Source organism: Parasteatoda tepidariorum, chromosome 9 (genome assembly GCF_043381705.1).
Source record: "Parasteatoda tepidariorum isolate YZ-2023 chromosome 9, CAS_Ptep_4.0, whole genome shotgun sequence".
NCBI classification, from domain to species: domain Eukaryota; kingdom Metazoa; phylum Arthropoda; class Arachnida; order Araneae; family Theridiidae; genus Parasteatoda; species Parasteatoda tepidariorum.
Genome location: NC_092212.1, coordinates 70,119,328 through 70,144,118, shown reverse-complemented (window position 1 = coordinate 70,144,118; position 24,791 = coordinate 70,119,328). Strand labels below are relative to the sequence as shown.

At 28.4% G+C, this 24,791-nt stretch overlaps 1 protein-coding gene and 1 long non-coding RNA gene across 2 annotated transcripts in view; one reads left to right on the top strand and one right to left on the bottom strand.

Annotated features, from left to right (window-relative positions):
- LOC107440274 (uncharacterized) overlaps nucleotides 1–16,407 on the top strand; it is a 31,052-nt gene extending 14,645 nt beyond the window's left edge. Inside the window, exons 3-6 of the mRNA XM_071185054.1 lie at nucleotides 3,550–3,666; nucleotides 8,581–8,628; nucleotides 10,480–10,530; nucleotides 16,287–16,407. Of these exons, the coding sequence (XP_071041155.1) occupies nucleotides 3,550–3,666; nucleotides 8,581–8,628; nucleotides 10,480–10,530; nucleotides 16,287–16,337 (267 nt within the window). The 3' untranslated portion in view covers nucleotides 16,338–16,407. The remainder of the gene's footprint in view (nucleotides 1–3,549; nucleotides 3,667–8,580; nucleotides 8,629–10,479; nucleotides 10,531–16,286) is intronic.
- Nucleotides 13,638–19,271, bottom strand: LOC107440275 (uncharacterized). Its single transcript, XR_001583617.3, has 2 exons — nucleotides 18,813–19,271; nucleotides 13,638–14,144 (listed from the first exon to the last, which is right to left on the bottom strand). It is a non-coding gene; the product is annotated as an uncharacterized lncRNA (long non-coding RNA).
- Between the last annotated feature and the right edge of the window lie 5,520 nt (nucleotides 19,272–24,791).

Genomic DNA, 24,791 nt, shown 5'->3' with positions numbered 1-24,791 from the left:
TATATTAAACTAACTTTAATTTATAAATTGTCAGCGAACTGTTTCTGTTATCTGTTTAAAATGAATGCGAACAATAATTTTTTTTATAATTCTCTTTTCACATTTTTCCTTGATTTTAAATTAAAATTAGAATCGTTCTATATTATTTCTTCAAGCCAAAAAATCTTTAGTAGTTAGCTAGCGTATCTTTGTAATTTGCTGTATTACGCTGTATCCTCTATCTTCGTAACTCAAGAGGTCAATCCTCGCTATTCCTAAACATACTGTTTTATTCGTTGTAAAACATCTGATCCAGATTTAAAGATTTGAAGGAACTAAAAATAAAATATGCTAATCTAATTAGGATCTGATATGTCTCGAAATAAATAAATGTAACCAACTTGATAAAGTTTTCAATCCTTGATTTTTACTTCAGATTAGAATCGTTCTATATATTAATTCTTTTTGAAAAACTTATTTATTGGTGAGCTAGAGTATCCTTGTAATATCCTGTATTAGGCTGTGTCTTCGACCTTCGTAACTCAAGAGGTCAATACACTCTATTCCCACACACGCAGTTTTATTCGTTAAAAAATCTAGATCTAGATTTGAAGAAATTAAAAAAACAACATAAGTTAATCTAATTGAGATCTGATATGTCTGTAAATTAATAAATGTATAAACTTAATATATTTATCAACAAAAAAAAATCAGGATACTTATTCTGAATTTTTTTTGATACGTTATTTATGTATAATAAACAATTATCAGTTTAAGTTAAGTCAATTTAGAGGTCATTGAAATGATGGTAATATCGATGCCATTTAAATTCATGTTCAGATCACGAGTATGATCAGATTCGATTCATGTTCAGTTTATGCTAAAAAATGACAAATGAGAGAAACATCGAAAATACTAAAAATAAAAAAAATGGAGTTATGAAAGATTTAAATGGCGGCTCCATTAGTTTCATCAATTTCTCTTAAATTCGATTTTATAATAATTAATTCGATCTATTTTCGATTATACGTTTCGGCAATTTTGTTTTAGAAAAAAGTCCAATTGAGTCATTTTATATCTCTCAATTTATATAACAATCATTTTTTTTTACAATTAATCAGAAAAAATTGTTCTGAAATTATTCTAAAATATTTTTAGGTTCCTTAGATTTAAAAATACTGAGATTAACGGTAATAATATCGATGACATTTCAATTTTCCTGTTGAAGGAATAGTAATAGTTGCACAGTGAGAGTGACATTGAAGATATTAAATAAAAAAAAATAAAAAAAACAACATTAAAGATTTTCATGGCAGCTCCATTATTCGATAAGTTTTTGTTCGGATTCGATAAGTTCGTTATCGATAAGTTCGGATTCTGTAATGTTTGATTAGATTTATTATTTAATTAAACTGGAAATAACCTTAAAAATTTTTTCATTAAAAACTATTGTAGTCCAAAATGATTAATAAAGCAAATATTTTTGAAATTAATAGACTTTAGACAGTGGCAGATTTTCTTTTATATTTTTGCCTTAAAAATGAGATTTAAATGAATATTTTCCAGATCCGAAGGACAAAGAAGAATTTGATGCCATAATTGCTCGAATTAAACAAGAGGTAATATCAACAATAAATTTAATTACTGGATGCTAGGTAACTGAATTATTTTTATATCACATTTATAGAAATTTTATCCAATCGCACCATAGTCACATTTATCGAACTTTTATACTTACAATCTTTCATTTATAAATAACATATGTAAACTTAGTAAATAGGGAAAGCTGAAATATTTGCGAGGAACACTTTCTTAAGTTTTTTATTTACGTAATATATTTATTGTGATTTATTTATCAATTACATTATCTTTATATCAAATCCATTAACGCTCCGTTTCCAAGTTTTTTTTCATGCTTTTATAAATAATGATTCACCAGATTGTGACATTGCTCTCCTTAATTCAGAGCTTGAATTTAAACTTTCAAAAATTAATATGCATACCTTTTATACCTCTTTTTATAAACGAAATAAAGATAAATATTTCAGGTAATAAAATTACAAAAGTCACCGGTAAACCAACACGTTGAAGGCCTTCTTTGATTTTAAGTAATTTGATGCCAAAATGTTAAACTAATAAGATATCCTTACATTTTAAAAACCTGATACTCAAATCTCATTAAACTCAATTAGTTTGTGACGAAATAATTTTCTGGTATATGCTACGAGCGAAAATTTTACCAAAAAAATTACGAAATAACTATAACCACTTTTTCGACGATACAGATTTCGCCAAAAGGGAGGAATTCATTAGTCATTCTATTTAATTTTTGAAAAAAAAAGTATAATGAGGAACTTGTAGTGCCTCATGGCAACTAACGGATGACGCAATTATCCACTTTTTTGTGGGCATCAGATAAGATAATCTGCATCACCCCAACAACACAAAAAGAACAAAAGACAAACCACACCCATGCTCGAAGCGGGAATCGAACCGTAGTTCTTCCTGGTATGAGGCCAATTCCTTAACCACAATATCACCCGGTCGTCTGACGCAGTCGTTCTAGTCTCGATGGTCTCCTTTCCAGTTTTGGTCATATATTGGAGAGGTTGCATTTCTTCAAAAATCACGTGATTTCGTAACAAATTGGTCTGGAAATTTAACGAAATTCAGCTCAAAGAATGCAGAATCGTCAAAAGTGAGAGTTTCATTTCTGAGAATGTAGGGTGTTAGTTTATTATATTGAAAGTCGTTTATCTTATCTCTTCTCTTCTTTCTTTATTTATCAATTTCTTAATTTATTTTGTTTTAGATTGTAGCTAAGCTACCACTCCAACTACTCAATTATCATTCATTAGTATACAAGACATGTTAACTAGACTCAAGCTTGATGTACCTTTTATTAAATGGTGGTCGGTACATTGTCGGTACCCTACTTTCATAATTGGTGATTAACCTTGCGTGATCTCAACACGCTTATTTAAACTTAAACACTCACTTCAATTTGAACACACTTAGTTCGATGGGTGGTCCGCTGTAAACACTAGACTTACTGTTTGAGACTATGACATTGTTCTCGTCACGCTGTTGCTACTCAGTCTCTATCACATACAGCTGGACCTGTATCCATTCAACTGCTAATAGCAACGCAGGAGGGACCACACATGCTGACATTATCTTAATACATATATCACGACCAACACTCAAAAGCTCGATGATCTTAATGCAGCTCTCTCAGTCTCTCGCTCAACAATGAATCAATTAGTGGTATTCATTCATCGAATTTTATAACAGATAAAATTCTAAAGGGGGACTAATGTAGCGTAGCTACCTCTACAACTCCTCAATTGCCATTCACTAACATATAAGACATGTTAAATCGATGCTATCTTGAGGTACCTATTGATAGATGGCTGTTGACATTGTCAGTAGCCTACACAAGCTGTTTTTAAGCAAATGAGTCAAAGTGAAATAATTATTCAATAGACTTCCAAGAGACTCAAATTTATTTTTATATGTCATGTAAAAACACGGATCTCTTTTAATCTAAATTTATGATTTTGATTACAGGATTTTTTGATTGTAGCAGAGGATTTAAAAGAATCAAAAGATGTGTATACTTTCAAAGGTTATGAAGAAATGAATCCTATGATAGCGGAAGTATGTGAACAGAACGCAGATTTACGTGTAGGTTTATTTGTTTTTTTTTAATTTCTTTGCCAGAAATAATATTTTTATTGTTTATTACTATAAATAAGAAATTTCGCCAATTAAATGGCACCACTTATGGGATTCAAGAAAATTCAGGGTTTTGTAAGCAGCAAATGAATTTATTTCATATAAGTACGAGTTAATTACAAAATAGATTACATTTTATTTCCAAATCACATGTGTATATTCATTATTTTTTAAAACGGGGGCTGGTTTTGGTGTCAAGAAGAAGGCTATCAGTGATTTAAATAAATTCAAATTAAACGTTAGTTAAAACAATCAATCTTTATCAATATGGTATAGAACAGGGGTTTCCGACTTACATGAGGCCTGGGGCCGCAATTATACACACCAGTCAATTGGCGGGCCACAACTTTATTAAAATTTTATACAGGACTTTTTTATGTTTGAAGGAACATTAAATATTGCTGTCAGACTTTATAAAACTTTTTTTGATATTAAAAAAAAGGCAAAATAACAAGCATTACAAATAATGCTTGTTACGTATCATTTTGAATCTTCTCTTAATCTGAAACTTAGTGACAAGATTTTTTTAACTTTCAAATTTAATTCTGTGATAAATTAACATTTTTTCGACTTATTAAGGAATTATAACAACAACTAAAAAATTCTCAAGCATCTGAAATAATTTTTTTTCTTTTCCGCTCATTCGATATTCAATTCAAGGAATTTAGATAAAACATGATATTCATTCCCTCTTTTATGCACTTTAAAATTTACAAATGTAAGTAATTTCGTCCAAAATGAGTGGTTTCAAAAAGCTAAATTGGAGAATCTCTGATACGCACATGCTAAATTATATTNGAAATAAAAAAGAGCAACATACACGATTATTTTTGTATTTGAATAAATATTTTCTTGGATGCAAAACCTGAGAAAAAATTTCTTTTGCACCGTTGTACTGTTAAATTTCACAGATGACAAAAAAAGTAGTTTTTTTTTTTTTTAACGAGAAAAGTATTTTAAGCCCTTATAGATTTTTTACGAAAATTGTCCGCTATGAAAACTAATATATTTAAGTTCGCGGGCCACAAAAAAGGGCTTCGAGGGCTGGATGCGGCCAGCGGGCTGCCAGTTGGAAACCCCTGGTATAGAATCTATCAATGAAGACAGTCTCTCTTATTTAAATTCTAACTATCTAAAAACTATATTTAGAAATAAATTAAAAAGAAAACGCATCTAGGATTGAAATGTCTGAAGTGAACAGAATTGATATTGTCTGCGAAGTAAACTTTATCAATTTTAAAAACGAGACTGGATGTGGAGTCAAGAAAAAATCTATCAGTGATTCGAACAATCTATTTCTATTCGTGTGGTACAAAATCTATATCATGGAAGAGAGTCTCTTTAATCTGAACTCTACCTATCTGAAAACTAAAAATTAAAATTAGATTTATTTTTAAAAAAAAGCTTCAAGGAGGGAAATATTTTATATTTAATGTTTCTTGAAAAATTGCAGAATGAAATAGATTTGCCAAGATCGGCTTTCTAAGATATATATTATCCGGGCCAAAATATCCAAAAGTCAAATGCTGCGGACTTAACGAGACATAAGGCATGCTTTAGTAAAATAATGTTCCTCTTTTTATATCGCGTCGATGAAAGCCTACACATGTCCGGGGAAACGTTCCATCATTTTTTCAATAGGTGGCCTTAAGAACTGACTTGCTAAGGTTCATCACAGCCGAAGTGTGTGCTGGCAGTGAGAATGGTCAATTCGACTCTGTATGCAATCTGTGTTCCAATTCATTGTAAAGGTCTGCATTAGATTTAGATCAAGGCTCTTATTAGGCTAGTTCAGGTTTAAAACAACCATTTCACCAAACCATGGCTGTTCAATAAATACCCTGTGATGTGAATAGATCAGTTATATTCTGCGAGAAAAGAAATAAACTTTCCTCTTAAATACTGCCGAATAGTTGGGGAAGAAGAGCTGCCCAGAATGATTACATACATACGAAGTTCATGTTCCCATTCACAGAAACTTACATTCCCAGTTCAAACCATGAAAAGCACCCTCACCATGATTAACCTCATTTCTTTAGTTAGGTAACTGTATTTTTTTATACGAAAAATATACTAGACACTCCTTTCATGAACTGTGCTATTTGATCTCGCAGCCTATGATAACGATTCCAAATGAAATTTGCAACCCTTTTTGTGCTCAATATCTTCTTTTTAAATTTGTGCATTCTTAATGAGAGAACGATCGAGATATCAAGTGTTAGAGGAAGTCTGAACCCATCTTTGCCAGGTTACAAAAATTACAAAACAACAAGTAAGCAACTTTAGTTGTTCAATATCACCTCCCCTCCCCTCCCCTCCCCTATGAAAGGAGGCTTATCTAGACATTTTTAAGAGTAGAATGCTAAGAAATGCTATGCATTCCTTAGCATTCTACTCTTAGCACTCTACTCTACATTGTTCATTTGAAGTAAAATTATTCTACCTCCGTAGATTGTTTTTAAGGTCAATGGCACAAAATACCTTCTATAAAAGACATTCCAAACAATTGCTATTTTGAGTGTATTATACTATTAGACATTCGCTATCTTATTTTCGATTTCTTGCTTCTGAAGTTAAAAGTAACGGTTGAAATTACATAAATTATAAATACAAAAAAAAACTACCACTCTCTAAAATCAAACCTCTTTTTCTGAAATCATGAAATTAATATGCAATACCTCTCTTATCAGATCAAATTGGCATTTTGAATTGTATAAATGTATTATTATATCGTTAACAATGTTTTAATATTTTCTGCCTAAAGATATTACTTTTATTGCCATCAAGAAAACTATTTTCTTTCACTTTCTTTACTTCTCATATTAAAGTAATGGTATAAAAAGAATGGAAATTATTGGAAGCAACTTATTTTTTAAAAATAAAAATGAAATATTATTATTAATATTATTTAAGTTTTCGCTATGATTTTTTATTGATTATTTTCAGCCATGTTCAAGGTTAACAACAATATTGTAACAATAAATTATTTGTTTGTGTATTTAACAATTGTGTATTTAATTCAAAGCATATTGCGCGAATTGAAAATTATCAAACAGTTTAATAGTCTTGGCTCCAGAGACCGTCTTAATTAATCTAAATTTTTCTAATTAACGAATAATTAAGAGAGCATTAAATGTACTTTTGTGCAGATGAAATTAAGTTACAAAATTTAAAGCTCATCTTATTTTAATAACGATACTTTTTCTTTTAAACACGAAATAATTTTTTGTCTCGCAAAATAATAAAGGTACTCACAATCTGGAAATTATGTTTCCAATAGTTTCAGCTTGATTCTCCATATCTGTGGAAAAACTTAAGCAAAAAAAAAATGTTTACTAATCTCCTTCATCTTAATTGAATGAAATCTTTTAGAAATTATTTCTTAATTTTTATTATTTAATTTAATAATGTTTGAGAAATTTGAGAATCGTTTTATCGGCAATATTAAACAACAATCGAACGGCAATATTACACAACAATATCTGAAATTGTCATCAAATTGCATTTAAACATGCATGAGAAGTAAAAATTTAGAAAGTTTGACTTTGGCAAAATTTCATTATTCTCACCGATTTTGTACAAATTTTGTGTTTTGCTATTTAAAAAGACTCCTAATGAATTTGTATACATCGTAAACTAAATAAAAAAATCTTACAAACACTATTAAATTATTCAATGGAAACAGAATAATAACCTTAATAGTTTATGTTTATAAAAAATTGTTAATGTAAGCTTTTTAGTTAATAATAATAAAATCTATATTTTGTCTCCTCTTATAAATTCAAAATTGTTTAGGCTTACGTCTTGATAATTAAACAGTGGATAAAAAGAACAATTTTTGCCCCCGATTCTAAATTCATTCAAAAATTTAATTTTGAGTTTGTTCTTCTGAGATACTTGAAAAACCAAATATTCTCAGAGACTTAGAAGTCATATTTGACATAAAGTAAACTGCAGATGATTCCATTTTGTTTTTTTAGATATGTAACGATGATATCAGATGATGTTAGCTAGCTTATAGTTCTCATAAATAAATGAAGAAGTCTTGCACCTTCTTTAATATCGAATTATTTTTTAATCGTTATGTAATATAAGCACAATGATCAATGTCCTGCTGTTAACGATTAACATCTCAGTTATATGAAACCACATGTTTCTTTGATGGATAAACTACTGATAACGTGAATTGTAAAATCTAATAAAGCAAAGCCACTCTGAAGGACAAAATATGATATTAAGTTTTACAAAAAAATATTTTAGCTTTATAAATTGTGTAATATAACTTTCAGTCCTGTGAATAATTTCTTTATGCTGCAACATATTTGTTAACAACGCTGACTTATTTGTTATTTTCTTTTTTCTCCCCAAACGAAGAACACGTATTCAAATAGTTATGCATAAAATGGCTAATGATTAGCTAAAATATTTTCAGAGCCTTAAGATTGGCAAAGAATATATACTTAAGAATCTAAAAGTTCATCAATTTTCCTTGGCTAAGTGGGTGTATTGTATTATTTTCTAGATTGCAGCTGTTTCCTCTCCCTCCCAAACGAATTGAAGTTAAATATTCCCGAAAAAAGACTACTTTATTCAAAGAAATTGCAACTTCAGGTCGGACATCATAATTCAAACACCATTTGCATGAATTATTTTATTTAATTTTAGACTTTTGAGTAATTAGATTGCAAAAAAAACATATCAGTAACGTGATTTCTGAATTTTAATTTGTGCATTATACATTTTGTTCATTATAATTTTTAGTACAGTTTTAATCTGAAAAAAAAAAAGATTGTTGGCAAAGCTGTAATATGATATTTACTGTATACGTTGAGGATTTGTTAGTGATTTTCTTTAATTTTACAGGAAACTTTGTTTAACTTGATTGTACAAATATATCTAGAAAACTATTCAGTAAGTTAATTATTTTTTTTTCTCTATAAGATGTAATGCATGTGTGATGTATATTCCGAAAACTATGGTTTCCATTCACTAAAAAAAGCATTTAAGCCAGGTTTATACAAGATTAACTTCAAACTCAATAATTAAAAAGTGTATGTGTGAATTTTGATAAATATTTTTCCTCTGAAGGATAATCAGTGAATGCAATATAATAAATCTCATCTAATAAATGCAAGATATTGTACAAATTCAATCAAGAAATTCAGAAGAATAAAAAAAGTCATCGAATTTTTTTTGACTATAATATGTAATGCCTATGTGATATTTAATCCTAAAACTGTGGTTTCTATTTAATTAAAAACTATTTAAGCAAGGTTTTATTAGGTTAACCTACAACATAATGATTAAAAACTATACACTTGAGTTTTGACAAATATTTTTCTAATGAAGTATGGATACAGGATAGTGCAAAATTCGATCAACAAATTCAGAAAAGTAATGAAAGAAATCAAAACGATGAAATGTTTACATAGAGCATGGGTTCGCAAACCTCGATGATAGTAAAAAACTACGAAACACGTTAGTTTTCACTTTACAGGACACCTGTACTGTAAACTCTGTATGTTCATTTTCATTTGGTTGGCATAGAAATGTTTATTATTTACTTATTTATCTATTTATTTATCTGTTTACTTATTTATCTATTTATTTTTTTAAACTTAGTGGAAATATTTGTATAACAAGCTTACTTCATTTTAGATTTCATAAAAACAGGCCTAATACTTTACAAAAAAATATCCTTTTTTACCTTTTACTGCAAACTACCTCGTTTTTGCTAGTTTGTATAGTTAAATTTAAGACTGCTTCAAGCTTTGCTTGGTTTATTTGTTAATTATTCATAAACCTTGTTGGCCTCTGTGATAAACATTGTTTTTGACATTAAAATCCACCTTAGACTGCTCTCTGGGTAGGCTTTGAATCTAGAAGAGACAAATGGTGGCAATCAATTGAAGCGTGTACTATCTAAATTTACCAGATACATGCCACTCCTCCTTCCAACTTTCAGACTGTCTTCACTTTGGCAGATGTCAAAAGCTTACCTTACATCTTCAGGTGCATCTGGGAATTGTTTTTGCATCCCTGTATACTGTGAAATGACGCCAATGACCGCCATTTCGAACAACTTTTGCTATAGTAAATTAAATAATTTTTTTTGTAATTCGAAAATATATCGGATATATAAGCAGCTAAGTGAGACAAATGTCAATGGTTTTCCTCCAAGCAGAACACACGTGTATATTTCATCATTTAATGCTGGACAAGGGAAAAATAATCCATAACAATTATTAGGGAGTGTTTTTGTAATGAATTTCGATCAAATTGTAAATATATTAAGTAGAAATTTTTTTATATTCAAATGCAGCAATAAAAAAATTATTGTTGTTAATTTTACCACATGCAATACATTTACATTTTTTAAAGTCAAACTACATTATAACATCTGAAAGTAACGAAATTTTAAACTACAGAACTTATGCATTAAAAGTGCACTTTATAAATTCACAACTACAAGTACTTATTATGAATAATATGCAAGTTCCTTTATAAGTGTATATCTTTATCCTTTCATGAAAAGAAATATGTAAATAAAACATATTATCTATTGCAAAGAAATTATAATTAATTATTATACATCTTTAACGACTATTTAAAAGAACGAAATAAAAACAATGCTTTAATGTTTTAGAATTTCAATTAACAATGTTTTTGAGTTTCTCTAATCTTGATATTTTTTACCACTTTAAACATTCTTCATCTTTGGAAAAACTTAATTAATTTAATATTATTTATTACTTTATAAAGGAAATTTGTACAAATCCAACTGATGAATGCCAGCGCTGGTCAGAACGATCGGTAAGTTTCTCTACCCGTATCAAAAATCTGAATTCAAGATGTTAATTAAAGAAGTCAATATTGAAAATATAATACAAGTATTATTCCAAAAAGCAGAAAAAAATAAAATTTATGTTTCTGAAATATTTCGTCAAAATAATTTTTGCGAGTATACTTTAAGAGTGCAGTATAATTACATTTTATAAAGGTAATATTAAATAATAATTTTATAAAGGAAATATTAAAAAAAAGTGCACTTAAATAATAATGCGGCTTAGATTCATTTACTCAATTTGAAATTTAATTTTGTTTGTTAACCATTGGAAATTTATTTTTTTTATACAAGATCATTATTTATGTTTAATTAGTTTCATATTGATGTACCTTAAAAATTGAGAACACTTGTTGTAAGAAACTTTAGAAACTTATGTTTCAAGAACCTTAATTTGTGTTCAGAAAGTTTAAACAAGTATTTGATATTTTAACAGAATTTTTTTTTTTAAAAATCAAGCAAAAATTAAAAAAACGGTTGACTTAACTTTAAAATTTTATATATTTATGCAAAGTTATTTAAAATAAATAAATTATTAAAATAAATATTTAAAAAATTAATGTAAAAGTAAACAATGTAAAAACATGCCTCATCATATCGTATAATAAAAAATTTCAAATTATTTCATGTATTGGGTTGTTTATAAAGTATTTTAGCTTTTTTTTCAATGTCTTACGAGTGCCAAGGAATAAATGTTTTACTTCTTTATAAGTTGGCCATTAGTGTGAAGTGAAAAAAAAAAAGATTTCGATACATAAAAAGCACTACGTCCCAAAAGTTGTACATGGTCTTGTATATCACATGCGGGTTCTTTCAGATTTTTTATGTATCATCTTCATTTCCCGCAAAAGCCTTATAGTTTTAATATTTTTCATAAAACAGCAAATTTCTTTAAAATTTTTTCAAATTTTCGTGAATTGTCATATAAAACAAATCATCAGTTAAAAGGCGTGTATTTAATGAATATTACTTGTGTATTTTATCAGAAATTTTCAGTAATATTTTCACTTTTTACAACAGCTAAAAAAATTTTACAAAAAGTACAAAATATGTAAGAAAATATCATATTTCAAAAAATTGTCGGAAGAAAATGAAACACCTTGCAAACGTTGTGTATTTAGAAAAGTATTACTAATGAATTGTTTTGAAATTTTTCTGGTTCATTTTCCTTTTCATTCAGTAACTGACTCATGAGGGATTTTTTACCTTTTCTTTTATATTATTAATAATATTTTAAAGTAACAACCAAAAGTAAACAATATATAGAAAAGTGAAGAGTACACCATATCTTCACAAATGTGGAATCAATGATTACATTTGAAATAAATCACAGGAAATTTCATCTAAAGAGCGAGTTTTTTCATGACTAGCTCACTTTGTTACGATTACGTATAGGTTCAATTAATTGACAAGTTTATTGCAGTTAAATCAAAAGATGGATAGAAAAGAAAACGAATCTAGCTGTAGGCGAAGCACAAGTTGCAAGATTTCAAGAAAACAAGCTAAATCAAAACATTTTAGTTACAAAAAAAGGCAAAGAGCGCATTCTAAAGCCTTCAAATTTGATGTCAAAGGAGAAGCAAAAGTCTCATGCTTTCCAGCACCTTCAGTCTCAGCCACACCCCTAACTAGAATTGAACTTGTGACTGCTGCTAAAACATGTGCCAGGTATATATTGCTGGATGGACTTGGTGCTGCATTTGCGGTCGCATTATCAAATCATTTACAGAGAGTAAAAACAAAGATGAAAATACAAACTAAAAATTAAAAGATGAAATTACAGAATGCAACGATTCTTCAATCACTGAAGACAGATGTAGAATAGATAAAAGTAGCAAAGAATACTGTAATTAAATATACGGAATTAAATAGCTGAATAGTAAATCAAACTTCTAGGCATTTACTTTCATGGAGGAAAAAAACAAGTCGTTAGTCCCAATGGTGGAAAGAGAGTCACTTCAATCATAGATCTAAAATAAAACCATATATAGAGATTATTCAAGAACTAAGAACTACATATTTAACTTAGACACATCTGTCCGTAAACCCCTTCAGTGTCGGATATAAAGGAATCCATTTTGATTCTTTTAAATAGCGAAACTAATGCTGCATCTAAGCTTATTGTAGTTATTTGCATCAGAACTATGGTAAATGTTTAGAATTTGGCATTATTTGTCTGCTTAAAAGGATCTGCAAAAAGGGTGATAGGTGAGTTTCACTCAAATGTGCAAAGACTAAAAAATATTATGAATTACCAGGACGGTAAGAGAATGAACCTTTAAGGATTATTCTCATCAATGGGCAAGAGCTCAACTGGGAACAATCTAACTAATACGTTTCAGCGGATTAATAAGATTCGTCAGAAATGAGAGAATATAACATTTCTGATCTCAGAGCAGATCAAAAATATTTAATAAATGTAAACCAAGTAGTTTCTTCTACAAAATATATACCAAATTCGGTGTAATTAAGCCCTTGGAAACTTTCGAATGCAAGATAGTCACTACCATAAAAAAAGGTCCATAAATTTGCATGCGAAAATTAGATCCATCTACCTAATGGAACTAGCTTCCTTCAATATGCTTCAACGTGATTTTATGCATAAATTAAATCAGTTAGCATTGCTACTTTTGTCAAGCTATGGCGTACTCTTTAGTTTTTCTTTCTCTCTTGTTTACTTTTTGTTGCAATTTTATAAGCCTCACAATAGTATTAATAATCTGAAAAAAGCTAATAAAAAACCCCTCCTGAGTCCGTTACTAAATGAAAAAGAAAATGAACCGGAACAATTTCAAAACAATTCATGGGTAATATTTTAGTAAATACACAATGTTTGCAAGAGGTTTTGTATTCTTCCGACAATTTTTAGAAAAAAGTCATTTTTTTTTACAAAAAATTGCTGTTTCTCGAAAGAAATTTAAAAAATTTAATGCTTTTACTGGAAATGAAGATGGTGCACAGAAATTGTAAGAAAAATCCGGAGGGAAATACTAATCCATATACAACTTTTGGAAGTTAGTGATTTTCGATTACTGCAAACTGTTTTTTCGCTCCACCTTTCAAGTCATTCTGGTGCTGTACCTTTTGCAATTTATTCGGCCCTAGCGTGATTCCAGGTTCATAAAATGTTTCTTATTTGCTTGTAAAAAACTAATTCAGGGAGGTTTTGAACACCTATCTTGAAGTAAAGTATAACCATCTGAAAAAATTTAGAGAGACCAGAACATTCTTGGAGAAAATCCATTTCTTGTCTCCATTGATGATGCCCTTTGAAAATCGAAAATTTTCTTGACGCTTGGGAATAAAGAAACATGATGCTACAGACGTCTTTCCATAAGAACGTGAGGAGCCCGCAGGTCAAGCTTTGAGAATAAGCAGCGGTGTTTCAAACGATCGTAAATGGTCAAAGTCCAGAAAGTTAACAGCAAAGCAATCGCCAGAGTTTTTATACCGCGGTTTGTTCCTATTTTTGCCTTCATTATGTTTATACACCAGCTTTAAACATTCTTCCTGAACCAGGTGAATTTTCAACAACAAAATTGCCGGATCAAAAGGGGACGCCTTCGGAAAGATAATTCTATATCTATAAAAATAAAATAAAGTTCAAAATTATTATATTTAAAAAAAAAACTGAATTTTGATACAGAAATATATAACTTTATCATATCATAATATTTTATACTTATAGTATATAAATTAAGTTAAGTTTTATATTATATTTAATCAACTTTCAAAAATATTTAATTTTTGAATTTTCGAAAAATTCTGATTTTTTCGAACCAAAACATTAACGTCTTAGCTTACATATATTTTACTAAACATATATATATGCAAAGACATTATATTTTATTACATATATTATATTACATATATTTTACTAAAATACTACAGTATGTAATGAATTAAATATTACATTAAATCGAAATCTAGATATAAATACATAAAAATCGCAGTGAACATTACAAAACTATTCCGGGGATTCAGAAATTTCCTAACCTTCAAATGGAAGAATTTGTAATTTCTGCTTTAAACTCAGAAATTTTTTCTAGGGGAAATTTATCTGAAAAAAAATGTTAAGTATTTTAAATAGTTGCGTTAGTATTATTTCAATAGTTCTATATCGGCATTAATTTAAAACTAATCATTTCTTAAATGATTGGTGGTAGTTTTTTAAAAATGACGGAATCTCTCCGATTGCTAAAATTTATCAAAATAATCTTATTACTGAAATTGATTCAATAAAAATGAAACATCACTAAAAACAATTTTTGGCACATTTCTGCCCTATGAAAGTCAATTTATGAATTTTCATTAGTTTTATGGTGATACTAAAAGCATATTTAAAAAAAAATTTATAATATAATAATAGTTTGCTCTGTTCTCTGTTCTAATAACTTATATATTTGTAACTTTAAAAATATATATTTTTAATAATAATTTAAAAGTAGCAATAGAATAGTATGTAAAAAAATTTCTTTATTGTTCAATTGCATTACTAAATTCAGAGCATGGAGAAACACGAATCTTCTGGCATACCTTTTGATCTAATTATAGGATTTTCACTTATTAGAACCAATCATACTGTTTCAAGAGGGTAACTTCAAATATGCAAATTAATTAATGAAGACAATATCATAAATTACGAAATTAGACACAAAACATTCTTTATTTACATGCTTGATACATGCCTTTTTTCAACGGATTATGATTTTTGACATTTAAAACTCATTGTATAGCGTATTTTTATAGCGTGTGGAGCATGCGCTTGTTAGTTTTTCGGGTCGAATAGTTTCTTTTCAAAAACTATAAATCCTTTTCAAATTTATTTTTATTTTGCCTCAAAGTTTACATTCTTTAAACTCATGTAAAAATTTGTGTACTTTAAATTTAAAAATTTTTCTAAAATTATTAAATAATATAATAACAAATATTAACGTGCAATTCCTTCTATTGGAACAAAAATTAGTCAAAATGATTATCTTTTTTTGCGTAATGTACCTTTTTAAAACTTTCGAATGGAGAGAAAAAAGTGCATAAAATTTATCACCAAGGAAGGATTATTTTCTAAATTTGTAAGGAGAAGTTAATTTTAGTCAAAAGATGCACTCTACACAATAGTCCCATCTGCTTTAAAATAATTAAGCATCATTAATTAGCATACATAATTAAACTAACTACATTACATAATTAATAAGCATACAGAATTACTTAGCAAGCATGCATAATTAAATTTGTTTAGCCCCCATGCTTTATGAGTCATTTCTAATTATTAACTGGTATTTTAATGTTTTTACTTTTTAAACTGTGAAAATATTTAAACTTTATTTGGTAATAGATTTTTGTGTCACATAAACTATTTATATTTCAGTCGAAATTATTTATAAAAAAAAAATTAATTTATCTTTAATAAAAATTTCTTGTGTTATGTGTGTAACAAAAAATTTAGTTCGTATAAACTAAGTATCTAATAATACCCAAATTTATATTTGTAGATTATAAATACGTAGTCTAAGGAGTTTCGCATTTTTATTAATACATAATTTAGTAAAATGATTTAAAGTTTCTAATTTGAACTTTTTCCTTAAGAAATTCGTTTTTGATATAATATATAGTTCTAAAGCATACTGATAGATCAAACCTAAGACCATCACAATTTCTGTAGTATTCTTAAACTTTTAAAAATACTGTTTAATTTTAAAATAATATATTGATTTCTTTTTTATAGAAAGAGTGTATGGATTTCTTGGATAGACTTCATGATCAAGAAAAATGCTGAAATCAAATGAAACAGCTGTTGACCTATAAACCATATCAGTTTTCAAACATTTAATAAAAATTTGCATAGATTATTAAGAATTATTTTTTCCTTGCGCATCAGAAAAATAAAATTTATTAAATACACTGTAAGAAATTTCTTGAGAAAAATGGATAAATAACAATTTATTTAATTGTTATTTTACCATGCTAAAAAAAACTTTAATATAACTAAACGTAAGAAGATATTTAAACTGTTAAATGTGAGGAAAACAGTTTATAAACTGCTTTTCCCTAATATGGTTAAACAGTCAGAATTTTGTCGCACAAACTTGGCTCACCAAATGAAGCTGCTTAGTTCTTTACAACTGGATACATTTTATCTGGAGCAAATCCGGAAATCTTATGATTGACAGAACAGGGGTCCAGACCCAGCTTTTACACAACAATATTTCCTCATTTTCGTTTAACTTATGAAGAGTTTAGAGAGTCCTGTACTCCTCAATTTGTGACCCTGGAATGTTAGAATATGATACTTTCATTCACGTATCGATGTCAGGAACATAAAACTGCTTACCACTATAAAAGTCAAATATTTCCCGTCTCTTATGATTGGTGAAACCGAATAATCCAAATAACTCACATTCTTTGTTCATTTGATAAAACACAACTCATTTAGAACCAAACTGCAATGCCCTTTACCTAACGAAAAGCCTAGCTCAAATGTTAAGGCAAATTTATTTTGACGGTTTTAAGACTATGCTTGCAGCAAATGGTTAAAAAACGATATAATTTTGAATTCATGATTTTCTAAATATACTAGTTGAAAACGGTTTCAAAACCGTAAAGCTTAAAAAAGGTTATTTACTGTAAACTTGACGGTTGATTGGATGGGCACATTGCTGTCGCTTATTTTGTCATAATTTCATAATGATAATTCTAACAGTGTAAATTTGAAAATTCAAACTTTTAGACATTAGGCACCTAGACATTGTAAAAAATTTTGTGGTTTCTTGAATCGTAATTTCGGTTACAGTTATTACGTTTTTAATTCAGTATCGGATGACATTAAAACCTAATTATCTCTCTGATTACGCGACACTGTAGTTTAACTTAACCTAATTAGAATGCAATTCGAAGATGTAGAAAAACTGCAAGATATAACGTTTAAAATATGATAATATATTCATAAAGGTTCATCTTAGAATTGATTTTCTTAAAAAGAATAAACCTGTGTTAGAGAATGATGCAAAATAATATTTGTAAACTCCTCTTATCATTTCGCGCTTTCTTTTAAGAAGTACGAAAACTGCTTAGAAAATTGCTTGAAACTTTTTAAATTTTTAATATATTCAAATCGAACTTTCTTTATCAACTGCAAAATTTGATTCTCTACGAAATCCCGCACATGCGCAGTATAAAAGAACTACTTTAACTACTCATATCTTGATCAATTTTAACACATTGTTTTCAAATTTTAAGCAAATATTTATATTATTAATTGAAAATTACTCTAAGAAGTTAGTTTAGTTTTATTGAATATAGCAATAATTATAATTTTATAGAATATAGTTACAACAAAAAAACGTAAGACAAAATAAAATCTATCATGTCTCTATAAATATTTAAACTAGGGTTACGAAATGGTGAGTAATGGTTGCACATAAAAATCAAAATAGCTAATAAAAGTTACAAATCCATTGCTACACTTTTCAGCACATCGTGATCAAAAACATTGCTTTCCTTTGTTATTTACTGTCTGTCCCTCAAGCCTCTATAAGCTTTGAACTTCACTGATATGTATGATAAATCACATGACAATTCACTAAACAATTCTTAAGTTTTAAAACAATTCGTATTAAATTTTGTCTGTGTAGAGACACATATTATCTTGGGGTCACTTATTGACTTTGGTTAGTTAAAACAAGATTAAAGTGAGAATTAAGTAGTTATACATTATATCCACAATTACACCTAATATACATTAGCTATTAAACTCGAACAAATAAAACACAAAATGTTTAAACAAATGAATTCATTTACCTCAATCATGTGATACTTGATAATTTTTAATCAAGAAAGGTAATGCTAAAAATACCTCATTGAATAACATGTTAAGCATTTATCTCAGCATACTATGCGATCAAATTTAAATATTAGAATATAACATTAAAACGAACTGGCCAAATAAATTAATCAGAAATCAGCACGAGCAGAAATTAAGAATAAAGGAATAAATTTTAATTCCATGTGGAATCACTATATTATAGGACTAATACTGCAATCAAAATCTACTCTTAAACATTATTCTATAATAATCATTCATAGTGATCGACCTAATGGTAACACGTGCTGGAAAATAAATTAAGATCTTAGGGTTAGTACAAAACGTGTGAAAAGCTCAATTCTCTAGAATAAAAAAAATTAGAATAATCTAAAATCAAATAATTAATCAGAGCAGAAACATCAAGGACAATTGAAACAAAAGTATACTTACAAAAGCATTTTTATTGTCTTGGCTATCTATCAAATATCCCTTTACACAAAAATGTTCATTATAAAACTAATTCACAAAATAATTGCCAGAGCATATTCATCCTGGCTATAAAATAAATTAATTGCTTAGAAAGCAAATAATTAATAAAAATTTGTTTCAGATGTAAAAAGATTGAAATGCATGTTTTTTATCAACAAACACATACATTCAAAAAAAATATGAAACTCTCAAGGAGTCTCTAGCAGCACACAAAAAAACTAGCGTAGGGGCCGAAGCCCCCTAGCCTCACGAAGACCAACAACCAGCTCAAAAATCCTGTTTTCAAATCTGGCGGTAAAGATGAAATCAAACTGATGCCACAATAAAAAGAAAAGTTTCTCTATTACGTCTTCGGCTTATCAGCCATACAATTATTCGCCTCATCATTAGCGGAATTCCAAGACTCTTTTCCTTCATCTGATTGGCTCCTTTACCGTTCCATTGTCCAATCAGAGATGATTGTTGCCCGAATGATAAGCTCTCCTAAGACACTGCATTCGGTGTTGTTCTGTTTACAAACTGAAACTAGAATGTCTTTAAGATATATGAGAAAAGATTTGTGAGTTCTTGTGCAGAGGTGTGATATTATTATTAGAAAAGTGTTATTACAATAAATGTTAAATTCCTATTTAACAATTCATTAAGTAATTTTGAAGAAATATTAAAAAAAAAATATTAATTTAGAATTGTTTACATTATTTTGTCCTTCCACTGTAAATAGTGATGTTCAAGATGAGTCGCATTGTTTGCAAAAAAATGTTTAGTAAAATATAGTTTTCACTTGGTTATCAACTCGAATATAATAAATAAAATATACAAAAAATATTCTACAGTTCCTTTTCTCTGCTATTTACATAGTTTCATTAATCCACTCTCATAGCTTATCGTAATTGCATACAATGCTTGAAGTTACAGACCATGCTCAAAATAACTGGCAGTATTCCTTACATTTCTGGTAACATAACTTAAAATGATTGGAGCTTCTTCAGGCATATAACCTAAGAGAAAAAAATGTATTGGGGGGTTCATAAAATATATTCAGAATAGAAGTAAAATAAAAAAATAATAATTATGTATCTCTTTTAAAAAAAAAAGTACAGTTCTTTTACATGTACATTAATGGACTGAAAAAATAAGAAAATGGTGCCATAAGTACGCAAAAAATACTTTTGATGCACTTTTTAATCGTAATACTGGATATATCAGTATTCATTATTTTTTTCCTGAATTAGGATCCAATTAATTATTTTAGAATAATCATTGAAAGTAATATCACACATAATGATTTTCCAGCGTAGAATTTGAATGAACTATAATAAATTGTGAAATACTAGCAAAAACATTCTTCGTTCCGAATTTTGTGAAAATAATTCTGTTAAAAGGGAAAAGAAAAACTAAAGAGAAACAACCCGAAAACATTAAAACAAATACATAATTTCACTTATTTATAGTAAGTTCATTTATTTATTTGGGAGACATAAACTACAAGAATATAAACAAATGAACATAAAGGGCACGCTATGGTACCTGGATTAAGTAGTTAGCCTTCATCATTTACGAGTGAGAGTTCTGATATTGAAATGATTATTATATATAATAGTTTCCACAATAAATTTGCTATAGACTATAATTTAAATACTGGTTGGTTAGATTTACCAAAAAATTGTAAATCAAAATCCATACGTTCTTCATGATAGAACATCTTAAATTAATCTGAATTGATCTTCTTGGTAGTCTCGACTAAAAACAAAAAAAAAAATGTTATAGGTTTTTTTTTAATTGTTTATTTTTGATGACATTAACAATAAATTTCTAGGATTCCACAATGCGAAACCTTGTTGGTACAACGTAGATGGGCCATCTAAACAAGATGTCTTTTTTCATCTTAACTATCATTTACGAGTTTAAATTTCGCTGATGGATATTACTCTCTGGATGATTCATAAATGGATCTTACGGATGCACTTTTGGTGCATCATCAGTAAAATCCTTTCTACCATACAATCTATTTTTAAAGGGAAATATTATATCGTAATTTTTAAAGTAATATTTACTTAATTTGAGTGATTCAATGATTTTACGGTAATTAATACTGCAAAAAAAATTTCATAATTTTTACAGTAATATTTACTTAATTAGAATGATTCAACGATTTTACGGTAATTATTACTGTAAAAATTACGGTAAAGTTATCGTAATCTTAAAATAATATTCGTCTAATTAGAGTGATTCTGTGATTTTTACGATAATTATTATTGCTAAATTTGAGGTGCATCAGAACTTTTGCTCCCTGAGATGCTCGTGGAAAAACCCAATTTTACCGTAAAAATGCGTTACTGTTTATACCGTATTTTTAACCCTGAATTTTTTACAGTGTAGGGTACAGGAAATCCTTAACGGTCACTTAACCATTAATGACTGAGTAATTATGATAGAAGTTTCTGTAAGTTCAGCAGAAACAATCAATCAAAACTGTTGCGCTCCTGACGTCAAACCATCATGAATTAGTACAAGCTCAGTTGGTTGGATTATTGGGATTATGGTTTTTTATTGATGTTCCTGCAAATAATTTCCAAGATTCAATCAAGCTGTTTGACCAGCATGGAAAAAACTTGGCAAAATAAAATGTTTTTTTCTTTCATGTTGGATCACCGTTAATAAATTTAAATAACGTGATGATATCGATAGTTTCCTTAAAAATATGCAGGTCTTATAATGTAGCTTTTATAGTGCGGTTTACATCAACTGAAATCCACACTGAAATTTGACTTCAAAATTCGATCACATTTCGAAAATTCATATTTAATTTTTATTATTTTTATTTCTTCGTTTCACAACCATAAATCTTCTTTGAATTTGTAAATTTTTAATTTGAATTAAAACACGTGAAATGATTGTTATATTTTTCATTCTACAAGCATAGCAATTTTTTATTATTTAAATATGTGTGCTACTCCAATAAAAGAGGGGCAGTGCATTTGCAGGAAAATAGTAGAAGTCAGTGATTAAAATTATTTTAGGGTGCGAAATTATTTTTGCTTTAAGATTCCAAATGAAGAAATTAACATAGTTACGTTTGAAAAAATTATCTGCGGTAGTGTTTTGTTAGTTTAATTAAAATGGTTGCAATTGTGAATAGTTCTGTCTTAGCGTTTAAAACAGATTTACTGGCGAATGTTCATTCAATTCTTAGAGCATTATTTAATAACCGGTGGTGCTCCAAAGACCAAGAAAATCTCAGAAACATTAATAATGTGTCTAATCCTTAACTAGACTTAGTTATTTTTTTTAATAATTGTCATAATATTCATTTGTAATAATCAGTCCAAAAGTAAGTATTTGATTTTTATGCATGGGTGTCTCCAACTAAATTATATGGGCAGATCTCTAGAATCTTTAACTTTTGATAATAAAAAAAATAATGAAACATAATAGGCACACTATTTTTACACCCCCAGAATTGTTTGAAAATTTATAAAATATCAGAAAATAATCGTGAACATCGAAAATTTTGATGCCCTTATAAGTATAAGCAAAAAATTAAAATTTTTGAATTTTCCACATTTACCCTTAATTTTTCATCAAAAATTATTAGTATCATAAATGAATTGAAAAATTTTAATATTGAGCTAAATTGTTATAAAATGTATAAAAAGGATTACTTTAATTATTTTCAGTCAAAAAATATCTTTAATCAGTAAATAATAGGGAAAAAACTAATTTCTGATATGTTAAATTCAATTAATTAATCCGGAGGTTACGGTTTGACAGGGTTACGGTCTGGACAACCTAGGGAATAGATCGAAAACTTTACTCAGATGCAACGCAATGTGATGCACACAACACAGAAAATAAATTAGGCAATGAAAGCCAAAAGCAAGTTATTCGCAATCAAAACTGTACGTATCTTGAAGTTAGTAATGCATAGTTATTCCTGTAATTTTATTAGAATTAATTTTCGCTTATTAAATTATATATTTATAAGAAAAGTTTGAAGACATATAGGTTAATGATTCCTGAGATTCGCCCATATATATATGGGTCATTCTCACAAAAACAGTCATTTTCATGTCCCCAGTATATTTTATGTTTGTTTTACAACTTATGACCAAAAAAAATTCAGGGAAAGTGTCTTTCAGAATACAGGCTAACTAAAGAATAAGAATAAAATTATCAATTTTTATTTTTTATTTATTTTAGGTAATTAAAATATACCAATATGTCATTCCCTCACTTGTCCCCACTGCTGATTTAAAAAAAGAAAAAAATTGTTTCTGAAATAAGANAAGTAATGCATAGTTATTCCTGTAATTTTATAAGAATTAATTTTCGCTTATTATGTTATATATTTATAAGAAAAGTTTGAAGACATATAGGTTAATGATTCCTGAGATTCGCCCATATATATATATATATATATATATATATATAAGTTCGGTCCGTTTTCAAAAGATGGCTCTGGTTGTTATGAATGTTTCATAGTGACAGCTGGTTTCGACATTTCAAGAATGGTGAATGGTGATGTATACAATGAGCTGCTACAACCTAGCGATTTCATTACGGGAGAAAGGCATAGGCTGCAATTGATTCGTTTGAGCCATGAATTACGGTAAAAATGGCCGGAATATGAGCAAAAACATGTGATTCTTCTGCATGATAACGGTCAGCCTCATGTCACAAAAGTAGTAAAAAATATTTGGAATAGCTCAAGTGGGACATTTTACAGCACCCGGCGTATTCACTGGACATTGCATCTTCTGATTACTGGTCTTTCCGTCGGATGCAGCACGATTTGGCAAGTTACTGGTAAACTGCTTTCGCAGAAAACAAGAATTGGCCCCTAACGTGGATGGCCTCGAAAGAGGAGACATTTTATCGATATGGAAATCGAAAATTGCCTAATCTGTTCAGAACGCGAAAATGCATTCAAAATAAATGCAAAATAAATGCATTATTGCTTTGTTCAAAAATAAATGCATTTTTGACCACACAAAAAACGGACTGAACACTAATTTGTACTCCCAATATATATATATATATATATAAGGATAAAGTGGGTATATATATATAAAGTTTTGAATACCTCGTAGTAACAGTAGATTTTCAGTATATTCATGTATGCAGTATGCATTAAATAATACTGTGCTCCAGAGTACATAAAATAATTCGTACTGCAGTATGCATTAAATAATGTATAGACACAGTATAAATGCTAATCACCATTTTAATGACAATAGCAAAAGCCATTTTGAAACACATTGTTAGAGGACAATTTGTCTATGGCGTTAATTACGCTAGTCAAATGATAATAAAATAGAAGAAATCATTATATTTAAGAGCAGTCTTTAATTCATAATTTTAGAATAAAAGTCAAATTTCATTGGACATACTCTTGATTAATATAAAATTACAAATGCAAAATATCACAATATTGCTGGAAAGAAAGAAATTGAGCCAAAATTTTTGGTCATCGTACCTGCGTCCTTACTGAAGAGATGTTTTATGTTAGCACTGTTTCAAAATGGATGGTTAAAAGCCGCGTAACATAAGAAAAAATTTCTCATGCTCTTAGATGTTTATATCATTGTCAATAAAAGTGCATCACTTTCCCCCAACTTTCAAAAGGGTTAATTTTGAATGCTTTACGTTTCAGGAAAAATAGAATTATGCTTGATATACAATATATTTCAACAATGAAGTCCTATAAAATATTTCAATGCTGTATATTTTGAATAGTGAAATTAGTTTTTATTTCTCACAAAACACAAAATATTCAATTGGTGCATAATATAAATGAAGAGGAAGTATTAAAACCATTCCTACGTCAATATCTATTTCCATCTAATTTGAAATCACGAACTGTTTACTGTAAGCCAGACGAAACAATATATAAATATAATTTATTATAAAGGATCAATGAACAATACATAGCTAATCATG